Consider the following 21544-nt stretch of genomic DNA (forward strand, 5'->3'; position numbering starts at 1 on the left):
TTGAATGGGTCCATAATCCGGGGCTGAGGTGCAGAACAGAGGCACGGAACCCCACGGAAGCACTACTTTAATGGTGTGGATGCATCACGGACCCATCGCAGCTGCCGCCTAAATAGGGCCCGTGCATTGGGGATCGCAAATTGCAGGAGCGCTGCGTTCTCTTCAAACAGCTGATCGGCGGGGGTGCCAGGAGTCGGACTTCCGCCAATCTGATATTCATGACCTATCCTGAGTATAGGTCATCAGTATCAGAAACAGGACAATCTCTTTAAAGGCTCTTGCACACGACCGTGCCGTTTTTTGCGGTCTGCAGAAAACGGATGCCGCCCGTGTGCCTTCCGCAATTTGCGGAACGGAACAGGAGGCCCATTATAGAGATGCCTATTCTTGTCCGGCAAAACGGACAAGAATAGGACATGTCTCATCATTTTTGCGGGGTCACGGTACGGAGCAACGGATGCGGACAGCAGACAGAGTGCTGTCCGCATCTTTTGCGGACCCATTGAAATGAATGATTCCGTATACAGACGGTATACGGAATCAAAATACGGCCCATATACGGAACGCAAAAAACGTTTGTGTGCATGAGCCCTAAGGGTAACTCTACACGAGTGCAGATTTTAAAAGAGAAAATCTGCTTCTTTTTTCGAGCAGATTTTGGTGCCTCCCAATGGGGCACATTTACTAAGAGCGGCTTTTTACGCCAGTCATAGTTTCCCCGTTGCGCTGCTGTTAGATTCATCTAATTTATGACGAGGCGTGCGACTTGTCATAAATTATTCCTTGTGCAAAAACTGGTTTCCAGGCATAAATGTTAGTAAATGTGCCGGGGCTGGAGTCCCAGCCCGACATACCCCAACGGACGCGGCATAAAACCGTTAAAAAAGCGGACATGCAACTATTTTAGTTGCAAGCCCCTAAATCTGCCCCAATGTGTTACTTGGTGCGGATTTGATGCGTTTTTTTGTCTCAGATCTCGTCCTTCCACTGCAGAGGGTGAAATCCGCACCTAAAATCATGCAAGCGATTGTCATGCTGTGGATTTCGTAATCCGCGTGTCAGGTCAATTTCCGAACGGAAGAAAGAAGTGTACATTTGTCTGATCTCATTCCTTTTCGTTGCTACTGTATTACGCTACGTTTTTTTTTCCTGCATGGAAAGCCGGACAGAAAAACCGCACGTAGTCCGTATCGTGTGCAGGCACCCTAAACTAGGAAAAACCATCTCAATTGTAAAGCGCAGGCAGCTAGAGGGTTAATCCCCACCTAATGCAGCTCTGTGCTGTGGGAGCACACCTTAGCAGACTTTTAAAAGGAATTCTGCAGAGATCCTGGGGGAGCCATGTCAGCGACAGACCTGCTTAGATCACATCTTCTATCTGCTCGTTGCTTTTCATTTTTGCAAGAACGTGCCTTTAGCCTTTAGCCGATCTGTTGCATGCATTTCTGTGTGACTCTCGTTGCAGAAATCCATGCGCCTGCTGCTGCAGAGACAGCCGCCTTAGATCAGATGATCTTTCACTATGGAAATTTCTGCAACAAATCTGCCATTTGTGACTATACCCGAAGGTACACAGCCTCCCACCAGCTGAATAAGTTAAGGCACATGCTGGTGAAAGCCTACAGCACAAATCACAGACTTCTGTGGACTCCTCCTCGTCACGTGACTGATCACATAACGTCACCATAGGTCCTTCAGCCCACTAGCATCTACCTCGTACAGACTGCACTTGTATGGCTCAGGAAAAGGAGGAGACATCAGAGTTCTCTGTGGCAGGAGCTGATTCTGTGCCTTCTCGTACTGTACGGTCGCCTGCCTGCGGACGTCTACCTACGGCATAGCTCTCTGTCGGACGTAACAAGGGGATTCATTCGCAACGTGGACCGTTGAATGACTGGGTGTCACCGGATGAAGGTGCATAGTGCAGTTTCATTGACAGGAGGCAAAGTATAGGGTTGTCTCTAGCTGCTACATTCCCCTGCAGCAGGTAAAAACATGGGGGGCTGGTAAGCTGCCTTGGAATGGTTGCCATGCGTATCTTCTGATCATCATCATCATCTGTTGATTCAGAAGAAGAAAGAGATCAGGATCTAGAAGCTTGAGAGATCTCCATATCCGTGAGGTTGCAGGACCACAGGTTGTATTGCTTGACCATCTATCTTGCATGCTTGTTATTAGTAGGAGCCATCGATCAGCTGGAGAAAGTCAATGGCTAGAAGCTGAACTGAAGATCAAGCGTTAGGTGATCCTTACCTCGAGCGCTCACTTGGATTAGTTCCTTTAACAGACTTTGCCGGACGTGGTGAAGCCCTCCCCCCCCATCAGGAGAATGGATGGATGGTGAAGAAGCATGATCTACCCCGGCCTGGCTAGCCTCATCAAGGGGCTCCTTTTAGCCACCGTGACACTAGGATGGGCAGGTAAGACGGGGAGAAGTACTGGGTCAGATTCAGGGAGGGGACGGTACAATGACAAAAACTCTTTAAATAGTTATGCTCCTGCCAAGTTATACTAGGTCTTGCATGTCAACGACTAATTAAATTCAGTCCCTGCTGTGTACTTATAGACTGAGCAATAAAGATAATTCTATGTATCCGGCATAGGTGTCACCGATTTATTGTTTCAAGGAAAATGATAGTGGCATCTAATGTTTTATCGACCAAGTACAAGGTCCTCTTAGGTCCTCTTGGTGATCTAGGGATAGTTACTGCTACTGTTAAGATATTAGGCACCCTTACGGTGGAGCACATTTTGCAACCACGACAAACTTTTATGGCATGGCGTCCACCTTGGAGAAGTGGACTGACTGTTACAGAGGAAAATGGTGCTATGGTCTAGAGATGAGCGCGTAAAGGTCTGCTTCCTTAGGCCTCTTGCACACGAACGTGTGCGCCCCGTGGCCGTGCTGCGGCCCGCAATGCACAAACGCCAACCGTGGGGGAAGACGCAGCGGATCGCTGACCCATTTACCTTAATGGGTCCGCGATCCGTCCGTTCTGCAAAAAGATAGGACATGTAGTGCTTCCGTAGAGTTCCGTTTCGCACCATTCCGCATCTCCGGACCCATTAAAGTGAATGGGTCCGCATCCGTGATGCGGAATGCCCACGGAACGGCGCCCGTGTATTGCGGATCCGCAAATGCGGTCCCCAATACGGCCACGAAGTGCACACATTCGTGTAAAAGAGGCCTTAGGAGGGTTCTTTGGTTGCCCAATGCATGGCATTTATGTTTTACATGTCGGATAATGGAGTTGAGGTTGAAACCTCAGCCAGGTCTACATAGGCTTGAAGAGGTGGTCAGTATATTTCCATGGACCGTGACTAAGGCTCTGTCTCTCCCGCCTCCCAAATTGTGGACCATATAGAAATTGAGGTCATGTATCCTTACTTCAGAGGTAGATTTCAATACCACCAGTCTGTTTCTTCAAGGATTTATGTTACTCCAAGGTTGGTACCTGGCAAGTTGGACCCTTAGGGGTCCTGTGTGTTTCCGCAGATCCCACCCTTGCATTGAAAAGGGTGATATCCGTACCAAAAATCGCACAAACAATTGACGTGCTGCAGATTTCAAAATCCTCATGGCAGGTCAATTTCCGCACAGAAAAAAATAAGGAAAGTCTACGTGCAATTTATCTAATCTCATACACTTTGCTGGAACTGTATTACGCTGTGGTTTTTCTGCACAGAAAAACTTGCACAACTTGCAAATTCCGCCACGTGTGCACATAGCCTTAGGCTTCATTCACACAAGCAAGTTTTCTGTCTGGATGGTAAGTCCACACGTTCCAGAGACTGTTTCGTGCACCTGCAGCAGAAACAGCAAATCTGCTGTGTGTGAATACACCCTTAAGAGCACAGCTTTCTAAATAACCGTAATGTCAATCTCCACTTATCTCCAGCTTGATCTGTGTTTTGTTAGAAAGTTTATCACACCTATGACGGGTCACTGACACATCATTTATGACCTGAAATGAGCATGCAGGTGACTACATCTACATGGTGTACATAGAATGTAGGAGACGGATTAATAGTGCTGTATGATGCACGCCTTTAGGAGCCCTAAAAACTCTGCACGTTGTGCCAAATCTATTACATTTATGGGAGGGGCACTGATAAATTTGGCAGAATTTTCTAGTCCTGTTAGATATATTTTTCTGCCTCGTGACTGGCGTAATATCTCTTACAAGGGTGTGGAATTTTTTTTAGAAATGGCTGACAGTGGTTAAAAAAAAAAAACATAGTCACCCTCACCATTGCCTTCCTGCTGCGATTACCATGCTGCTCTAAAATTCATGGTCCTGGTTAGACACCTAGGAAATGCCTGCTCAACCAATCACTGGCCATAACCCTGACCTGCTCAGCCAGTGATTGGCTGAACAGGCTCTTCCTGCCACTTGCTGTGTGTTGAATCGGGACCAGGAAGTGGAGAGCAGCACAGACCGAGGCTGCATCGGAACAGCAGCACGGGGGGATCCGTGGGGGTGAGCATTCTTTATTTTTAACCGTTTGTCATATATATAAAACAAAATGTAATGCCACAGGACAACCCCTTCAATAATTTGTACCAAAAACTTGTGCATGTCTTTAGTGAAAATGGCACATTTTATGGCTCCCATTAGACCCATCCCAATTTTTGACCAGTTTACAACAGAATAGACACCATTTCCACCATTGTGTCCTAACAGGACGCATGGCAAACACTAATTGCTATGCAACCAGGCTATATGTCTTGGGTAGCATTGACACTTCCGTATCCATGATGACATCTGCGACAAGATGGACTGAGTGCCGTGGTAATCCCTGGCTTCACAAGCCCTCCATTTGGCACCACCTAATTTTTCGAGTGAAGGTGACATTGTTTATATCTGTGACAAGATGGTCAGTGGCTCATCCGTGAACGATCTCTGTTTGATCCATGTGTCCGTTTTTTTGCCCTCCGTGTGTCATCCGTATTCCGTGGACACCACTCGGCTGAAAATAATGTCTAGAACATTTCCTAGCCACGGTTCGTAAAACACAGATGCCATCCGCGTTGTGTCCGTTTGATGGATCCGTAAACATGGACAAAAATGGGGCATGCTTCCGTGGTGGAACCCAGGAACGTGGAGTACCCGGGCAACACACCTATGTGATTCACTGACATCTGAATTAGGCTAAATGCACACGACCGTATGTGTTTTGCGGTCCACAAATTGCGGATTCGCAAAAAAGTTTTAGCGGCTCGGGTGCGGACCCATTCACTTCAATAGGGCCACAAGAGATGCAGACAGCACTCCGTGTGCTGTCCGCATCCGTTTCTCCGTTCCGTGACCCCACAAAAAAATATAACCTGTCCTATTCTTGTCCGTTTTGCGGACAAGAATAGGCATTTCTACAATGGGCCGCCCGTTCCGCAAATTGCGGAAGGCACACGGGCGGCTTCCGTGTTTTGCGGATCCGCAATTTGCGGACCGCGAAAAAAACTGAACGGTCGTGTGCATGAGGCCTAAGGCCTTACAAGGAGAATGGCTGAACCAAAACACTGGATACTTGTAAATGAATTCGCTATGACCACGTAGTACGGCATTTGCAGTAACTGCTTATATCCAATGTATCGAGAATGAGAATTTATTTTCATAAGAAAAGAGCAATTGTTTCTTCTGCTTCCTGCGCAGCATTAATTGGAAGCGCAGTGCATCTCCCCGCACTACACCAGTCCTTATGGGCATTGTCTATTTAAGCAGGGGGTGTTGGTATGTTGCCCAGCAAGGTCTCAGCGTCCCATTGTGACAGCAAATGGTTACGTAGCTGCTGTCTAATGACAGCGATATGATAAAATATTAAATATCTTTCTCCTTGGTTAATGCTATGAGTCATACTCCTGCTGCGCCTCTGTTGTCAATACTGTATATAAAAGAGCTCGGCTTCCTAGGTGAATGATTTGAGTATTTGAAATAGGAATAAAACGACAGTACTTCCTGGCCTTACCGCCTTCTGTCCAATAAATCAAGTACTGCGCTGTCCAAAAGCCATGGCATTTGCCAGCAGGCCTCACAGCTAGCAGTAGATCTGCGATTTTGACCCATCCTATTGATTTGTGGTGTATGTTTTAGTACGATGTAGTGGAGCTGAAATTATTTTCATGGAACCCCAAGTGCAAGGGTTAACCTAAAGGTGGATTTATATGTGCAGATAGGGAATGAACATTCCCGAATATCTGCCTGTGTAAAGGTGCAGACGATCAATGGACGAGCGAAAACGCTCCTCCATCGTTTCCTGCATTTCTGGGCAGCAGATCGTTCTAAACAGAGGTCTGCTGCCCAGAAACAATGCAGCTGTATGAGGACGAGCGATCGTAATGGCGACCGCTCGTCCTCATACTGTGGAGGTGATCACTGCATGTAAATGCAGCGCTTCACCTCCACTGAGAGAGCAGCCGACTGCTGCTTCAGCCCGTGTAAATGTACCTTAGGCCTCATGCACACGACCGTTGTTGTGTTCCGTTCCGCAAAATGGGGTTCCGTTGTTCCGTGATCCATTTCCGTCTTTGTTTCCGTGTGTCTTCCTTTATTTTTGGAGGATCGCCAGACATGAAGGAAAGTAAAAAAAATCTAAGTCAAGTCTGCCATGCAAATGATAGGAAAAAAACGGACGCGCGGATGACAATCTTGTGTGCCTCCGCGTTTTTTCACGGTCCCATTGACTTGAATGGGTCTGCGAACCGTTTTCTGTAAAAAAAAAAAGTAGGACAGGTTATATTTTTTTGACAGACTGGAACCACGGATCATGGACGCGGATGACAAACGGTGCATTAGCAGAGTTTTCAACGGACCCATTGAAAGTCAATGGGTCCGCAGAAAATCACGGAAAACGGAACAACGGACACGGAACACAACAACGGTCGTGTGCATGAGGCCTTAAGGCTAGGGCTACAGGATCGCTGGGTAGCGCTGGTCCCATAGAAATGCATAGGATCGACACAGCAGTCCTAAGAAATCCAACACGGCTGGATTTCTTGCGACTTCTGCAGAGATCTTATTAATTTCCAGCGATCCTGGCCGCCACAAGGGTCACTCCACCAGTGTCGCGTTTAGCCCTAGCCTAAGTGCTTGCTAATAACTGCTGCAGCCCTAGGGGCTTCAATGGACCATGCATTTTCTCCATATGCAAAAGGAAGCTTTATGGAGGGGGTAACCCCCACCCTTTGCTCTCACATGTTTAGCACTTGGCCTACATGAAGTTACATAGCAGAGATCAGAGGTTTCTCTGATCTTGGCTGTTAGGATACTGCAACACTGTCAGGTTTTTTTTATATGCAGTTTTGGAAGCCAAAACCAAGGGTAAATTCAAAGAAAGAGAAGCCGTATCTGTCCTTTCTACTGTCTCTCCTTTGACAATTCACTCTTGGTTCTGGCTTCCAAAACTTGCACGCAGAAACTTGAATTTGTGGTTGTACCCTTACAGTAAGAATATGGCTCCGATTGTTATCCGCCCTTCCGGTCCTGATCCTGATGTGGAGTAGTAGCATGTCATTCTTCAGTAATACACACCCATTGTTGGTGGAATATTACCGAATTACTCTGAAATATTTAACATATTCAATTTCCTCTGATTACCTTGATCCTTAAAGGGGTTGTTGTCTCACTTCAGCAAATGTAATTTATCATGTAGAGAAAGTGAATACAAGGCACTTACTAATGTATTGTGATTGTCCATATTGCCTCCTTTGCTGGCTTGTTCCATTTTTTTCCATCATGTTATACCCTGCTCGTTTCCAGAAGTTATGACCACCCTGCAATCAGCAGCGGTGGACGTGGTTGTACACTATAGGAAAAAGCGCCGACCTCCCTGGTGGCCGGGACTGAGGTATGGTGCATATGCATACATGCGCAGCAGCTCCCTCTGCCCTTCAGCGGTAGCCGTGACCCCTGGAAACGAGCAATGTCACCGCAGACATTGGGAGCATATCGCTAGGATCTAGGACCTCTGGGACCCACACCTAGCTTTAGAATGGAGCCCGCAAAGTGAATCATGGCACACCGCGCATGCGCGGCCATCCTCCTTTAATTCCTATGCTCGGCAATTTTCAGCAGTCTTATTGAAATAAATGGGAAGTGTACCGCGCAAGCGCAGCCACCGTTCCATTTGCTTCTATGGGGCTGATGGAAATATCCCAGCCAGCGCTTGGTTATTTCAGACCGTCCCACAGAAATGAATGAATGGAGGGCGGGCGCTCATGGGCGATACGTCTCTCCTTCACTTTGCAGGCTCCGTTCTAAAGATAGGTGCCTGGCCCAGAGGTGGGATCGGTACCTATCAGACATTGGGGGCATATCCTAGTGATATGTCCCCAATGTCTTAGGTGAGACAACCCCTTTAACTTTGTCTACATGATAAATGCTATTTGCTGATGTGAGACAACCCCTTTAAAGGTTTCATATGAGCTTGGTGACCACCACTAGTGGTAGATGTTACAATACTCCTAAGGGGTTGTCACAGACTATGACCTGAATAGCATTGACATCTGCGTTGATATGCAGTTACATTACTATCCTGCTGATATGAGGCTTTAGATCTGGAATTCTATTCATGAATTGGAAAGATCAGAATGGAAAATGCTAAAGGTTATATATAAATGGAGGTGGAATGGGCACTGCTCATGGCATACCAGTTGGTTGCCCTTCTTTCTACCGCTGGTTGTTCAGGGTTGCCCTGGAATCTGTATTGTAGACTGTTGCAGCTTTTAATGGTGGCTTTGTACCTTGATGCAAATACCCTGGAAGTTTGTGAAGCCTAAGGAACTTTTTTTGCACGGGTCAAGGTGTAAAAGTGCCGCCGATCACCCCATGTACAGCGCCGAAAATCGTCATTTGTCAGCAGCACATCAACTTGTGTAAATGTGCAAAATGTATCGGGACAAACAATTGTGATAGTGATTGTTTGTCTCCCATTCATTTTGCTTTGGGCCGTATATACAACGTGTATATTATCCATTAATGCTCGTTCAGGGCTGTAATTGGACATTTTATCTGCATACAAGGGGAATTACATATGTGATCATCAAGTAATGGTGCATTTTATTCCATAAACCAGAATTTAGTTGTCATGTTTACAGCATTATCCGTGAGTTTTTACCAATGACGGTATTAAAGGGGTTGTGCAGTGGCGTAATATTGATGACCTATCTTCAGGCAAAGTCCTCAATATCAGGTATGCAGCGGTCCAACGCCCGGCAACCCCTGCGATCATCTCTTTGAAGCGTTCGCAGCGCTCCCGTGATCGCTGCTTCCTCTTCAAAGTTTACCTGCTCATCCCTTTCACCTGAATGGAACGAGCAGTTGCAATTACACTGTGCCACCGCTACAACGCAGACGACGCGCAGGTGAACCTTGAAGAGGAAGCAGCAATCGGATCGACCCCTTAAGACAGCTGATCGGCGGGGGTGCTGAGAGTCGGTATGGGTCATCGGTAGTACAGCACTGCACAACCCCTTTAAAGCCTTAAGAACCCCAAAAAAAAAGGTGGAAAACCATAGCAATTTAGGACTGGATCATGGTTGGTGAAAGACTATGGCTGAAGAGAATATCTAGGAAGTGCAGGATAGCGCTACATGGTGGTGGAGCTTTGATAGTAATTATGTATGTTAGATGGTTTCTCGCGTTCTAATTTGTTTTTGACCATCCCGCCAATGCTGGAAATGTATCGAAATACGTATACCTGCTCCCACCTTCTAGTTGCACTGACCTAAATGTGTAGATTCAATCTGAGCTTGCACATTTATGGCTATTAAGACCGCCTGCCTCCTATTTCTACCGCCATTTAATGATGAGTTTATGTTATTTACGTTTTTGTTACATTTGAGCTTATTATACTTTGTTGTCATTTGTATCTTACATTAATAGTGATACATAGAAGACATGCTGGTGACCACATTCCATCCATATTTAGAAAATGCTTATAGTGCAGTATGATAGCGGTATTTTTTCTGTGGGATTTCAGTGCTCAGGCTCGCTACAGGAAACAGATATAAATCCTATCTCTCATCTCTCTGGGGAAGCTTTCTAGCTTCTTCTGTTGTTACACGTCTCAGGACTCTGACATCACTAATGTTTTTTTCTGTTTCCTTTAGTGTTTTTTTTTTTTTTTTTCAATCCATGAGTCAGAACAGCTCAAAGTTCCACTAAATCCTCAAACCTCTGGGTCTGACTGTAGTGATTTACTGAAAGAAAGCCAGAAGATGGAAATATGTAACCTCAGGATAAAATAACCGAAAACATAATTGAAATTGCTCTATTAGGGTGCTGCCACACGTTCGGGTTTTTGAAGCTTAGGGTACTTTCACACTAGCGTTTTTCTTTTCCGGTATTGAGTTCCGTCCTAGGGGCTCAATACCGGAAAAGAACTGATCAGTTTTATCCCCATGCATTCTGAATGGAGAGCAATCCGTTCAGGAGGCATCAGGATGTCTTCAGTTCAGTCTTTTTGCCTTTTCAGGACGGAGATAATACCGCAGCATGCTGCGGTCTTATCTCCGGCCAAAAAAACGGAACACTTGCCGGAATGACGGATCCGGCCTTTTTTTTTTTTCCATTTGAAATGCATTAATGCCGGATCCGGCCCCAAGTGTTCCGGCAAAACGATTCCGGCATTGCGGTCTGCGCATGCTCAGACCGCAAAAAAATGTGAAAAAAAAAAAATACCGGATCCGTTTTTCCGGATGACACCAGAGAGACGGATCCGGCATTTCAATGCATTTGTCATACGGATCAGGATCCTGATCCATCACTTTGCATACGCTGATTTTAAATTAGCACGAGTATAAAGCTTAGTTTAGGCATTTTTTTTCCATACGAATGTATTAGTGCCGGATCCGGCATTCAAAATACCGCAATGCCGGGTCCGTCCTTCCGCTCTGCGTATGCAGATATAAAATATAACGGATCAGTTTCTCCGAATGACAAATGGAGAGACGGATCGGTTCTTGCAATGCATTTGTAAGACTGATCCGCATCCGGATCCGTCTACAAATGCTTTCCATTTGCATGCAGATTGCCAGATCCGGCAGGCAGTTCCGGCGACGGAACTGCTTGCTGGATCACTCTGCCGCAAGTGTGAGAGTACCCTAAAACCAGGAGTGGATTCAAGAGAAGTAGTATCTGTTCTTAATACTTTCTTTCCCTTTTTTCATCCTCTTCTGATTTTGGCTTAAAAAAAATGGATATGGGTGCTTTCACATCACCGTTTAGCTTTCCCGTTTTTCTGATCCGTCAAAAGAAGAGAGAGAGGAAAAAAAAAACAGATCCTGAAAAAAAATAACAGATCCTGTTGCATCAGTTGTCTGAGATCCGTTTTTTTACATGGAAAAAAGTACTGCATGCAGTACTTTTTTTCTGTCTAAAAAAACTGATCTCAGACGGTAATGGTCCAAATGGATGACAACTGATGCAACAGGATCCTTTTTTCTTACAGGATCCTGTAAAAAAAAAACGGATCCTATTCAATCCTATGCATAACTGATGCAACAAGATTTTTTTTTCTCTCTCTCTCTTCTGATGAATCAGAAGAACGGAAAGCTAAACAGTGATGTGAATGTTCCTTATGTTCCACCCTTAGGGAATTTAATACTAAAGGCTTGTGAAGCCCGTGCCCGTGCTGTGGATCGCAAATTGCGGTCCTCAATGCACGGGCACCGTCCGTGGGGCAGGTGCATGGAGATCACAGACCCATTGACTTGAATGGGTACGCGATCCTGCCGCTCCGCAAAAATATAGAGCAAGTTCTATCTTTTTGCGGTGCGGAAGCACGGAACCCCAGAAAGCACTTCTAGCGCTTCCGTAGTGTTCCGTTCCGCATCTCTGGATTTGCAAACCCATTGAAATGAATGGGTCCGTATCCGTGATGCAGAACGGCCATGGAACGGTGGCCATGTATTGCGGATCCGCAAATGTGGTCCGCAACCGGCTACACACGGTTGTGTGAACGAGCCCTAATAGGGAGGATTTCCCATTTAGTACCTAAGCCATTGTAAAGGGTGACTGCAAAAAGTGGGGCAGATTTACTCAGGCTGTAAACTTAAAACAGCCATACACATTCGGCTGACCGCTATCTCCCGGCTCCCCCGTACACATTCGGTTCGGCTGAACATATATGTGTATTCCATGGGGAGAGCAGAGAAAGCCGCTGCCAGACACCTCTGCTGGAGGCTTATCTCCTGGGAGAGCAAAAGGATCAGGGGACAATATTTATTTTTGCCTAATCATTCTATCCCTTGACATCATCTGTCATATCAGACTAAGGCCTCATGCACACGACCGTTGTTTTGGTCCGCATCCGAGCCGCAATTTTTGCGGGTTGGATGCGGACCCATTCACTTCAATGGGGCCGCAAATGATGCGGACAGCAGTCCGTGTGCTGTCCGCATCCGTTGCTCCGTTCCGTGGCCCTGCAAAAAAATATATAACCTGTCCTATTCTTGTCCGTTTTGCGGACAAGAATAGGCAGTTATATCAATGGCTGTCCGCGCCGTTCTGCAAATTGTGAAACGCACACGCCATCCGTGTTTTGCGGATCCGCAATTTGCGGACCGCAAAACACACAAAGGTCGTGTGCATGAGGCCTTATATGTATAGGGACCTTTTTTAGACCGGCTGTCAAGACCTGCACCAGATTTTGCGGACAAGAATAGGCAGTTATATCAATGGCTGTCCGCGCCGTTCTGCAAATTGTGAAACGCACACGCCATCCGTGTTTTGCGGATCCGCAATTTGCGGACCGCAAAACACACAAAGGTCGTGTGCATGAGGCCTTATATGTATAGGGACCTTTTTTAGACCGGCTGTCAAGACCTGCACCAGATTTATCACAGGGGCTCAGGCTGGATGATAAATGTGGTGCAGGGGTAGTCCCATTTAGGCAACTATTGGTTAGCTTACTTTGAAACACGACAATTCTGAGGTTACAGTTTATTTTCCCAGCTGCAGGACGTCCTCTGGTCAGCTTGCTGCCTGCAACGGAGATCAAGCAAAATTATGCCCCACCTATCCCGGCATGGCCTACCCATTCAGATGCTACAAAATAGAGTAGAAACTGTATTTGAAACCACCATGTACTAAGTGGACTATTGTGCGTTAGGCTGTGTTCACATTATCAGAATTTGTATATATTTTTTTCATTTTTTATTTTTTTTCTAAGGAGCAGAAACACCGTAACTAATGTGTCAGATCCCTTGTATGACTGAGACCAGGGGCACCTGACAACACCATTGGCATATAATGGGGTCCTTTGGGCTCTGCCTTGGGGTCCATCATTTGGGCTGGAAGAATAGCACTGCTTCCTATGCTGTTCTTTCTGCCCAATATATGGGAATTCTCTCATACAGGCTCTGGCTGGAAATGTGAACAGAGCCTTATTCACACAGCGCTCCCAGTGCTGCAGTATTCAGTTCCGCTATATACCTCAGTATGTCTTGTAGCAATAAAATGTAGCCAGACAGTTACTGTTTCCCTTTAATAAGGACATTTTTAAGACCGTAAGACCAAAGGGTGCTGACAAGATAAAAATGAAGAGCTGTTACTAATTAACGGCTTTGTTTCTCGTACTCCATATATTTCCAATAAAAGTGGAAGTTGATTTTTATTACTGTTGGCAGCACCCATGACATACATCGGTGATGATGAGCATTGAGGTTTGGTATGGACTGTTCTGCACATTGCGTCCTTATTTTTCTAGCAGTGAATTGCACAGTGCTTTTAAAATACTAACCAAAAAAACCCCACAGGAGACGAGCATGTAGATGACTGATTCTGCGTGATGTAGAGGCCGCAGCTCTGATCCTAGCGCTGCTGATCAGTGGAGGTGAACAATCCCCTTAAGGCTATAGTCACACAGTACAGTTTTTAGACAAAATGTCGTTCCGACAAAGAAGTATTTCCTGTTATAATTTTCCTCTCTTTTGGATGCACATCAATAACCTGCCCGGGAGTTCAGCTATTTTTTTTATATAAGTTATGAAATACTAATGAATGCATCTAGGGCATTGTTAAAGGGGTTGTCTCACCTCAGCAAGTGGCATTTATCATGTAGAGAAAGTTAATACAAGGCACTTGTTCATATTGCCTCGTTTGCTGGCTGGATTCATTTTTCCATCACATTTTGCCGCCGCCGATACAGCACAGATATGAAGTGGCTGGAACGGGATCTGCTGCGCATGTGCACCTATGCACATTTCGCGTTTCGACCACCAGAGAAGCTGGCACTTTTTTCTATTGTGCAAGCACGACCACCACTGATGGATTGCAGGGTGGTCGTAACCATGGAAACGAGCAGTGTATAATGTTATGGAAAATTAATCCAGCCAGCAAAGGAGGCAATATGGACAATCAAAATATATTAGTAAGCGCCTTGTGTTAACTTTCTCTACATGACAAATGCCCTTTGCTGAAGTGACACAACCCCTTTATGAAATAATTTTGTATCAAGTTTTTTGTTTTGTTTTTGACAGCATGCTATAAGCAGAAAATGATTTATAGCTAGGGATGAACGAATTTCATGTTATGAAATTGCTGAGAAAAATGAGGTTTTAATCTATGCAATTGAGCCTCTAGGAGCAACGAGAGCGTTACTGTTACCCATAAAGTCTGTTGTAACGGACGTTCCCATGGCAGGTACCAGGAGATCAAAGAAACTGGCAACTCGTGGGTTAAATTGACAAGTTCACTGTGGATCTTATTGTGTCTGTGTTTTGGTGAATGCCACACCACTTGCTTCAGGTGTTGCTTGTTGGTAAATTACCTTCCCCATAAGTAGCCGCTTCTCACTCTTGGAGGTGCGGTTTATAGATTTCTTCCTGCCTTCTAACTAGCTGGTCGGTTGTACTCTGTGGTGCTTCTGGAGTTGCCAGTTTTCTAATTTAATGAGAATCCTGAGTCTTTGGAAGCCGCTATGTCTTTGGCTGTACGTATTGATAGACGCCTGAGAGAGAGATCTAATCGTCCACTCTCTCAGGACGTTCTATTACATAACGTAACGTATTCCTTTGACTCTTTGGGTGAAGAGACTCCTGAGCTTATACCTCGGGATATACCCTGGCAATTAGGGGGAGCGACTCCGGGATCTGCTTGCAAAAGTAGGAGTATGTTTTTTTTTTTTTTTATTTCTGCGGTCAAAGGGGACATTTTGTCAATATATGTCCAAGCATTCAGCGGCAAAAAGAGAAACAAAAAGGGGCATCTAAATCCCATCTGACTATCGGAGGTGTGAGTGGAGAGTCAGAGAATGTGCATTTGTCCTTTGCTGGTAGTACCCGATTTCTCCTGACTGTCGAGGTATCGCTAGAGTCAAAAACTGTGGAAATTGACGTGTTTATCGACAGTGGGGCTGGGGTGAACCTGATTGATGCTCAGTTTGTCCGCATGCACGGGTTATCACCAAGTACATAAAAAAAAAGACATTCCTGTATTTGCTATTGATTATGCCCCCTTACTCAGAGGTGCTTGTCGCAAGTTTTGCATGATATCAGATTAAGAGTGGGTGAATTTCATCAAGAAGTTATCTTGTGTTTTGTCTTAAAAGGTCTCCCTGCACCTATGGTTCTGGGTTTACCGTGGCTTACCAAGCATAATCCAACTATCGACTGGCAATCTAGGCAGATTCTGGATTGGGGGGACTATTGCATTGATAATTGTCTCCATACATTCTTTTCTGTGGTTACTACTAAGGCTGTACCCTCTTCTATATCCGAGTTTGCCGATGTGTTCTCTGAGAGTGGATGTCAGGATTTACCTCCCCATCGGGAATATGATTGCCCTGTCAATCTTATTCCCAGGGCTAAATTGCCTAAATCTCGGTTGTATAATCTTTTTGAACCTGAAAGGCAGGGATTAAGAATGTCAAGGTGGACGCCTTGTCATGTAGTTTCCCTGGAGGTGGTGATTTTGAAAACCGGAGTCCCATACTTTCTAAAGGGGTGGTGATATCCTCCCTCTACCCTGACCTTGAGGTGAAGGTGTTAGAGGCTCAGGGAGATGTACCGGACTCGTGTCCCTCTGGGAAACTATTTGTGCCACCGGAATTGCGTCACAAGGTGTTGGAGGAACATCATTGTACGGTTCTTACAGGACATTCTGGGAGTAGGTCCACTGCCAACCTCATATCTCATAGATTCTGGTGGCCGGGGTGGCGTAAGTGTGTGAAGGACTATGTGTCAGCCTGTACTACCTGTGCACGTGCCAAGGTGACACATACTCGACCTTCTGGATCTTTACTTCCGTTACCCATTCCGTCGAGACCATGGACTTACGTATCCATGAACTTTATCACTGATCTACCTAATTCTTCAGGAAAGACAGTTATTCTGGTGGTAGTTGATCGCTTTAGTAAAATGGTACATTTTATTGCATTACCAAGCCTACCTAATGCTAAAACCGTTGCACAGGTATTTGTTGACATCATTGTGAAACTTCATGGCATTCCCTCTGACGTGGTCTCAGATCGTGGGACTCAGTTTGTTTCCAGATTCTGGAGGGCGTTCTGTACTCTTCTGGAAATTCAACTGTCCTTTTCTTCGGCTTTTCATCCTCAGTCGAACGGACAGACGGAGCGCACTAATCAGAGTCTGGAGACTTACTTGAGATGTTTTGTATCTGAGAACCAGGAGGAGTGGTCTTCCTTTTTGTCTTTGGCAGAGTTTGCCATAAACAATCGTAGTCAGGAGTCCACTGGTGAGTCGCCGTTTTTTGGGGCCTATGGATTTCACACGCAGTTTAGCACATTTTCTGGTTCTAATACTTCTGGTATCCCTGAGGAAGAACGTTTTTTTGTCATCGATATGGCGAAAAATTAAAAATAACTTGAAAAATATGGGCAACAAATGTAAACGTGTGGCTGATAGGAAACGTATAATTGGTCCGGACCTATATGTGGGTGATTCTGTGTTGTTATCCACAAGAAACATTAAGTTGAATGTACCTTCCTGGAATTTGGGTCCAAGGTTTATTGGCCCATATAAGATCACGGCCATTATTAATCCTGTAACTTTTTGTCCTGAGCTTCCTCAGGCCCTGAAAATTCATAATGTGTTCCATAGGTCTTTGTTGAAAAAATATGTGGAACCTTTACAGCCATCTTATTTGCCACCCACTCCGGTCACAGTGGACGGTAATTTGGAATTCGAGATCGCGAAAATAGTTGACTCTCAAGTTCTCCGTGTATCCCTTCAATATCTTGTCCACTGGAAAGGTTATGGACCGGAGGAGAGGATGTGGGTGCCGGCATCCAACGTTAATGCCAATCGTTTAGTAAATGCCTTTCATAGATCTCACCCGGATAAGGTCGGTCCTGGGTGCCCGGAGGTCACCCGTAGAAGGGAGGGGAACTGTCACGGACGTTCCCGTGGCAGGTACCAGGAGATCGGAGAGACTGGCAACTCGTGGGTTAAATTGACAAGTTCACTGTGGAACTTAATGGGTCTGTGTTTTGGTGAATGCCACACTCCTTGCTTCAGGTGTTGCTTGTTGGTAAATTACCTTTCCCATAAGTAGCCGCTTCTCACTCTTGGAGGTGCGGTTTATAGATTTTCTTCCTGCCTTCTAACTAGCTGGTCGTTGTTCTCTGTGGTGCTTCTGGAGTTGCCAATTTTCTACTTTCAGATACGTCTTGTCTGTAGTGTTTTGTGTTTGTTATATTCCCTGTTGTTTGTATCTGGCCCTGAGACAGAGACTTCCATTCGTCCATCTGAGGAGGAATGGGTTGTCTCTGGTACTAACCTCATTCCAGGGCCTTATAGGGATATAAGGGCCTCGGTATATAGCATATAAATATTCCTACCTTCAAGGTCTATTCATATTGATGGGTAGTTAGGGCGCGGATTAAGGTTGTTTAGGAGGTGACCTGTTTCTTCCCTAGTTTCCAGGCCCAGTTACTGTTCCCCTTTACCTCCTCTGTGTAGTGTGGAGGTTTCCCCCCACACTGATTGTGACAACTGTGCTCTCTCTGCAACTGCCGCACCCTCTGCACTTTGACAGGACCAGGCAGTGAAAATGTCATAACTCCTGGTCCTGTCAATCAAAGTGCAGAGGGCACGGCAGCTGCAGAGAGAGCACAGCCTCCAGGTGTAATGGCAACGCCCCCATTGCTCCTAGAGGCTCATTTGCATATATTCAAACATAATTTTTTTCAGTAATGCGGACACATATAAACATGGGACCAACACAGATGCCTTCAGCTGCCAAGCGCACATGTAACAGGTCAGGCAGATTCATAGGTACAAATCTGTTGACAGATGCCCTTTAACTTCATGCATTCACTGAGCTATCTGAGACTTTTTCTTTGAGGGTAAAATAACACAAGGTTGTCAATTAAAACCCGTATCTTCTATCATTTGGCTGTTAGAGAATAATTATAATAAATCTTGGCATACAGTATGAGTTGCTTCCCAGTAATTAGAACTTTTATCAACTCCTGTTAGTCTCATTAGTGGAACTAGTAGAGCGGGACTATCTAGGAGACACATGTAAGCCTCTATTCATATTTTACCTCACAGTAATTTCATCGCATTGGTCAAACAAATAGATTATATAACTGGCCAAGTGTTCTTCTTCATCACGAAGGACAAAGTTGGGAATAGTTTTATTCACTGATGCAACCTCAGCAAATTTTTTATTTTTTTTGCCACCAGGTAATATTAGGGAATGTAATATTGCGCAAGTAATGCAGATAGGGTCTGGATTCTAGACCATAATGCATCTTGGCAAGTCCAATTTGCTTTTAGCTTAAAGGTATTGCCCTTTTTGTTAGAGAAGATATTCCTAATATGAAGCTGTTTACAGGGTGAGAATCCGTAAGAACTTCATCCGATCAGCGGTGATCTGCAGGAACCTTGTGTTCAATTTCCTGCAGAATCACCACTGGGAAACTGAAGAATTATGCAGATCCCACTGAAATTAATAGGTTTTCTGTGTAATGCATAAACATGCTGGGTCCTTCAGGGTAAGGGCTAATGCACACGAACATGTGCCGGCCAGGCCCATAATGTGGCCCGCAAATAGCAGGTCCACAATATACAGGCACCGGCGATTTGAGCACTGCAATCCGCAAGTCCGCAATCCGGAAGGGGCGGTACCGAACTGAGCTACGGAAGGACTGTGGAGTGCTCCCGTGTCTTTTCTGTCCGTGCCTCCGCACCACAAAAAAGTAGTGCATGCACTACATTTTTGCGATGTGGACCGTCAGATGCGGATCGTAAAACCGCACTCAAGTGAACGAGTCCTGCGTCTCCATACAGCAGCCCTACGGTCAGTGCCCGTACATTGTAGACCGCAGTTTGCAGCATTAGCCCGGCTGGCACACGGGCCCTGCTGCTTCGTGTGCATGAGCCCTAAGGCTAGGTGCACACTTGTGCCTTGATTCTGAGATTCTGTTCCGGCATAGACACCGCCAACATATGGGGTCCGTTATGTTCCAGCGTGAGTGTTTGCATTTTGCCAGGCAAAATATCTCTGCTTGGAGCAGTATTATGTCCTTTATTTTAGCTGGAATCTACAACATGACCTAATAGAATCTTTTAATAGCTGCCCCTACACCAGGGATCAGCAAACTTCGCCACTCCAGCTGTTCTGAAACTACAACTCCCAGAATCTTCCTTTTACTTCTAAAGGAGTTACAATAACAGCCAAGTAAGCGTACATACTGGAAGTAGTAGTTTTACAGCAGCTGGAGTGCCGAAGGTTTCCAAACGCTGCCCTACACCTTGGTTAATGAGTGACTCTTTAACAGGATATGTTTCTATTAACTCCGAATTTTGTAATAGGGTATTGCAAGGGACTACCCCTTTTAAGATTGACACCACCGAGGGAAAGTGGCAACCCCTACTGGAGTTCAAAATGGCTTCTTTTACTAATGGTAAACAGCATTGTAGGTTACTGCAATACAGTGTAGTCCTGTACCATGTAGAAGCACACAGACAAACCAAAAATCTCTGGGCTATGATGGAGAAACCATTTCCATTGTAAGCCGCCTACTTTTTCGACACAAAATTGAGGACTTGGAGATAACAGGGAAGTGAAAGACTCTTCTTTCTCTGCCAGATTTCCACAAGACTGTTTCTTTCGTTTATCCCTGGGTTTAGTGTTCCTTTAATTCCTCTTTTATTTGCAAAGGAATTCATTTGAGTAATTGTTAACTTTTGTCTCACACAGCTCATTATCATCTTAGGAAAATGATTTCTCTTTTAAGCTTCCCGAAAAATTGTGAAGCCACAAAGCAGAGACATGATCATAAGAACACATAAAAGAGATATACAGCAGAAATGCAGACTTAGTGTTTTTTTTTTACCTGGCACATAGAAATATAAGTTGTTCTTTGTAGACATTTGCTGTGTTATTGTGAGGATGAAGGAAATCTGTTTAAAAGAGAAGTTTCAGCTGAATATAGTTGATCAGCAGACGTAAATCACTAATCTTCTAGTTCTTTTTAGGCCATAGCAAAATTCATGCAAAATCCTCTTTAGTGGCCCAAACAGTTCCCTATATGCTTAAAGGGGTGGTCTGTTGGATATTTTATTTTACAGAAGGCTCAAAAAATAAGTGTCCATACTCAGCTCGCCAATCCCCAGCTGGGAGCATTTTTCCGAGTTCCCAGTCTCTCTTTGCTAGTCCTTCTAGACACACCTGACACCTAAAGCCGTGACCCAGGGGTGCACCACCAATGAGGCCTCAGCCAGCATCAGGTAGGGGCAACGGGGGCAGCCGAAGGGCCGTGGGCTAAAGGGAAGGGGTAAGGTTAAGAAATTGGCATTGGGAAGGGTGGACGCCGTTTCAGTTTTCGCCTCAGGCAGCAGAAAGGCTAGGTGCACCCCTACCGTGACCTTTCCAACCAGGAGCATCGGTTGGGGGACCTGTGAGTTGAGTATGGCTTTAAAAAAAAAAATTAACTTTTGTAAAAAATATTTTGAGCCGCCGAGCAACCCTTTAAGCTCCTAATTACCAAAAAAATGAGGCCATATTCACACGATATAAATTCACATATTCACTCCGTATGACGGCTGTATTTCCTGGCCTGAACACTGCTCCTCTGATGTGAACTCACAGCATCCTAATGACATGCGATGCTGTGTGTTCCTGTCTGATCACGGTCTACCGAGCTGTACTCACGGCAGTAGGTGATTACGAGGAGCACAGAGAACTATAAGTCATTAAGATGCTGTGAGTTCGATCAGAAGAGCGGTGTTCAGTCCGGGAAATACAACCATCACACGACTGAAACCACTTGTGTGAAATTGGCCTTAGAAGACTTAATTGTTCTGAAGCAATCTTTTTCTTACACCAATCCTTACTTGTCATTGTAATTATCATTTTAGCTTAATATCCAGTATCCCCCCCCAGTACGCTTAAAGGGAACATGTCAGAAGATCCATGAATATCAAAAGGCATCCTGGTTACAAATGCTGCAGCACGTCAGTGAAAACTTATTTGAAATGGGGAAAATAGCCCTCTGGTCGGCTCCCTGGTGGCCTCTTTCTGGTTGGTTTGGCTTGATTGACTGTTTTTCTCCTATACACAGACATAGACAG

General features: G+C 45.3%; 1 protein-coding gene across 2 annotated transcripts in view; it reads left to right on the top strand.

The window, feature by feature from the left end:
• The first annotated feature begins 1381 nt into the window (after window positions 1-1381).
• The window catches only part of TYRO3 (TYRO3 protein tyrosine kinase), a 141536-nt gene continuing 121373 nt past the window's right edge, over window positions 1382-21544 (top strand). For both annotated transcript variants that reach the window (XR_005774813.1, XM_040411726.1), the window contains exon 1: window positions 1382-2420. Coding sequence is in view for 1 of the 2 variants with exons in the window: in XM_040411726.1 (XP_040267660.1) it covers window positions 2351-2420 (70 nt within the window). In the remaining variant the exon portion in view is untranslated. The remainder of the gene's footprint in view (window positions 2421-21544) is intronic.

Source organism: Bufo bufo, chromosome 11, assembly GCF_905171765.1.
Source record: "Bufo bufo chromosome 11, aBufBuf1.1, whole genome shotgun sequence".
NCBI lineage: Eukaryota > Metazoa > Chordata > Amphibia > Anura > Bufonidae > Bufo > Bufo bufo.